Below are 3,835 nucleotides of genomic sequence, written 5' to 3' on the forward strand. Positions count from 1 at the left end.
AACATAAGAATAGATCTGTCAAAAAGAAAACGGGAAACAAAACTATGAAAAGAAACTTGATTTAACTTCAAAAAGAAAATAATAGAAACTAGATTTTTGTTTAGCAAAGCGCGCGAGAGGCTTAAAAATAGAAAATGCATGCGGTCCTTTAGAAAATTTTGGACTCGCGCAACGCAACCGTCCCATGCCCCTTAGAGCATCTCCAGCTGCGCCCCCAACAGGCCCCCCCAGGCCACTTTTTCGGCGCCGGCGCCGAAAAAACGGCCCAGTCGCGCCCACAGGACGCCAAAAATCGCCGGTTCGGACCTTTTTTCCGCCCGGCAGTCACAGGCCGAACCCGGCGTGCTGGGGAGCAGTTGGGGGCTCCGGCGCTTGGGAAAAGCACGCCTGGCCCACACCGACAGGGGAAAAGTCAAGGTTTTCTTCCGCCGACTCGCCTCGCACCCCCCACGCCCTCGGCCACCACTAGCTATATCCCGGCGACGGCCGCCGCCCTACTCCGCTAGATAGCCATTCCCCGCCGGAAAATAGCAGCGCTTCGCCGCGGCAGCCCCTCCGACAGCAGCTGGGCGTTTCCGGCCGCCGTTTCCGGCCGCGGCGGCGCGGTTTAGCGGCGGGTACACGCCCACCGAGCGCAAGGTGTTCGGCGTTTTGCCTGTCTCGGCGATGGACTCGGATGACGAGGAAGAGCTCGCCGCGCTGCTGAAGGAGGAAGCTGCGGCCGACGTCCAGGAAGAAGAGCATCTCATGGTGCTCGCCGCCCTCGCCCAACTGCTGGCGAGCCATGAAAAGCCGCGGCGAGGTGGCTCGGCGCCGGGGCAGTTGAAAGCAAAGAACCGGCTTCGTCTTGAAGGCTACTGCATGCTCTACTCCGACTACTTCGCCGATGCTCCACTTCACGGCGAGAAAACATTTCGGCGCCGTTATCGGATGAGCCGAAAGCTCTTCCTCAGGATTGTGAATTCCATCCGGGAGTTCGACAACTACTTCAAGTGCAAGATGGATTGCACTGGCGCTCTTGGATTCACCTGCATCCAGAAGTGCACGACAGCGATGAGGATGCTTGCATATGGAGCTCCCGGTGATCCACTCGACGACTATGGGCGCATGGCCGAGTCCACCAGCATAGAGTGTTTCTACAAGTTCTGTCGGGCAGTGGTGGCAGTGTTTGGGCCACAATACTTGAGAACACCCAATGCGGAAGACACTTCTCGGATCCTAGCCCAGAATGCAGCAAGAGGATTTGCTGGGATGCTTGGAAGCATCGACTGCATGCATTGGAAATGGAAGAATTGCGCATTTGGTTGGCAGGAGATGTACAAAGGCGCCAAAGGTGGTTGCAGTGTGGTGCTTGAGGCGATAGCCACACAGGACCTCTGGATTTGGCACTCCTTCTTTGGTATGCCAGGAACTCACAATGACATCAACGTGCTGCAGTGCTCTCCTGTTTTTGCCAAGCTCGTTGAGGGCCATTCTCCTCCGGTGAACTTCAAGATCAATGGGCACCAATACAACAAGGGGTACTACCTAGCAGATGGCATCTATCCGAGATGGTCGACATTTGTGAAGACGATCTCAAACCCTGCGGCAGGAGGCAAGAACGCCTGGTTTGCGAAAGTTCAGGAGGCTTGCAGGAAGGATGTCGAGCGGGCATTTGGTGTGCTCCAATCTCGATTCGCTGTTGTTCGGTACCCCGCTCAGACCTGGTCCAAAGATCAAATTTGGGAGATTATGACTTGCTGTGTCATCTTGCACAACATGATCATCGAGAGCGAGCAAGAAGACCCAGTGTTTGACACTGAACCATACTACTGGCAGGGTCCTCTAGTCGAAGTTGATCACCATCTACCGGTAACTTGGACTGCCTATCTCAGTATGTGTCAGGAGATCCGAGACCCACAGGTGCATCATCAACTGCAGAAAGATATGACTGAGCACCTATGGAGGCTCAAGGGGGACGCCGTGTGATGAAATACGAGTTTTTATTTGTTGAACTATATAATTTGTATTCGACTATTTGTTGTTGTACTATTTTGTTGAAGTATTTAATTTTTCTGTGATGAAATATGTGATACGAAATAATTGTGTTGATAATTGAATGCCGAGACACGGTGAAACCACGCCGAATATGGGCCTATTCTCGCCCATATGGGCCCTTTATTCGCCGAAATTGGGCTGCAAAGTGGGCCAATTTCGGCGCCTGGGGGCGACGACTGGGCGCAAAACCACCCCCAGCGCCGATTGTATCGCCGGCTCGCGCGTAGGAGGCGATTTTTATACGTCCGGCTGGAGATGCTCTTATCCCCCCCCCCCCGCCCACCTTCCAGAACCACCGCCGCTCCTGCTTTCCTCCTCTAGTCCTCCAGCCGCTCCAGAAAAACCTACTGGATCCCCTGCACCCTCTCTTCTTTTGACCGCCTACCCTGATATCAGTCTCTGGACTCGATTGCCCACCTCTGAGCGCCGCCACTCCCTCTATCCTCGACTCCTCCGACGTGCGCCTCACATTCAGCTCCAACGACGGTCTCTCCCTCACGTTCTGCTTGTACTGCCAAATATTCATTGCGCAGAGCGGGTTCTTCACCGCCAAGCTCTCAGATCGCTGGTCCAAGAAGCAGCGGGCATCGCTCTATGACTGCGACGATGTGGAGGTATACCTCGAGACTCTGTTCCTCATCTGTTGCAAGGATCTCTCCAGGAGGCTGATGAGGAAGGTCGTGGGCAAGGTTCTCTGCATCTCTGCATTTTAATGGTACGACCTTTTTTCCTTTTCTTTTGCTTTATCGGATAGACAAGTCGGCGTCGTCATCTGCTTGACACCTGGCTGGTGCGGACCTGCGTTTTTTCCGTCGCTACAGCAGAGCCGCACCAGAAGGCGGTTTCAGAATCAAAAACCCATTGTTGCGTCCTAATCTTTTTTTGGTCCACTGCAGTTTTGCAGTGTAAAGCACCACTAGATGGACTAAATTACTTTGTATTTGCAGTGCAAAGCAGCACTAGATGGACTCAATTACTTTGTATTTTGCAGCGATTGATACCACTGACGTTTGATGCAGGTAGATGTATATGAATGATAACATCTCTTGCCAATTTAGTGAACAAATCCAGCATTCTACGTACTGTCTTGAGTACTGAATCATGGGAGTTTAGTTTGAAGAATCAGCTTTGTACATGTATCTTGGTGTGAATTTCTATCAGATATAACTAGTGGGGGTACCCGCGCATTTGCGCGGCTAGATTTTCATTTATGATTGTAATATTGTAAAGTTATATGTTTATTAATCTTTAAATTCTTAATGGATCAGAGTAAAACTTCAACTCATTTGTAAGGTGTGATAAAAGATTCGTAAACTTATTTTTGTGTACCAGAAATATGAAATTCAAATATGGATCACAAAAAAAAACGAAATTCAAACATGTGATATAAGAATACTTACGTATGCATTAGAGCTACGTTAGTTTAGTATAAATATGTTGATTATAGTAATGCTGTACCACTAAGTTTTCGAAATATAATAGTAGTACCATCTTTCCATCGTTATATGAAGTTTATATTTGCTTTTAGAATTATTTCTAGTTCTAATTAAATGTAGGCTTAAGAACGAAAACAAAGCATTAATAGAGTGTGTATTCTGGCAAAAAAAATTCTATTATATATAATATAGTTGTTTCATAGTCATATCAGCGGTGACGTGGATTTGGCTTTGTATGTTCGAGGAGCATGTGATTAAATTAGGCCTATTCCCTTCCGATTAATCATTTGATATGTTTGCATTGCTCTATGTTTGATCTCCTGCATATTCGCTTGTAAATTTTATTTAAACTACTCATTTGT

The 3,835-nt window shown here is 48.8% G+C and overlaps 1 protein-coding gene across 1 annotated transcript; it reads left to right on the forward strand.

Moving 5' to 3' along the window:
- The first annotated feature begins 666 nt into the window (after window positions 1-666).
- On the forward strand, window positions 667-1,968 carry LOC147980487 (uncharacterized). The gene has a single exon (XM_087515627.1). The coding sequence runs from the start codon at window positions 667-669 to the stop codon at window positions 1,966-1,968; it is 1,302 nt and encodes a 433-aa protein (XP_087371753.1).
- Window positions 1,969-3,835: the final 1,867 nt, after the last annotated feature.

Source organism: Triticum urartu, chromosome 3A (assembly GCF_056163025.1).
Source record: "Triticum urartu cultivar PI428250 chromosome 3A, HENAU_Tu73, whole genome shotgun sequence".
Lineage (NCBI taxonomy): Eukaryota > Viridiplantae > Streptophyta > Magnoliopsida > Poales > Poaceae > Triticum > Triticum urartu.

What these genes read in the sequence shown, in the direction of transcription:
- LOC147980487 (XM_087515627.1), top strand. Translation starts at nt 667, where the DNA reads ATGGACTCGGATGACGAGGAAGAGCTCGCCGCGCTGCTGAAGGAGGAA.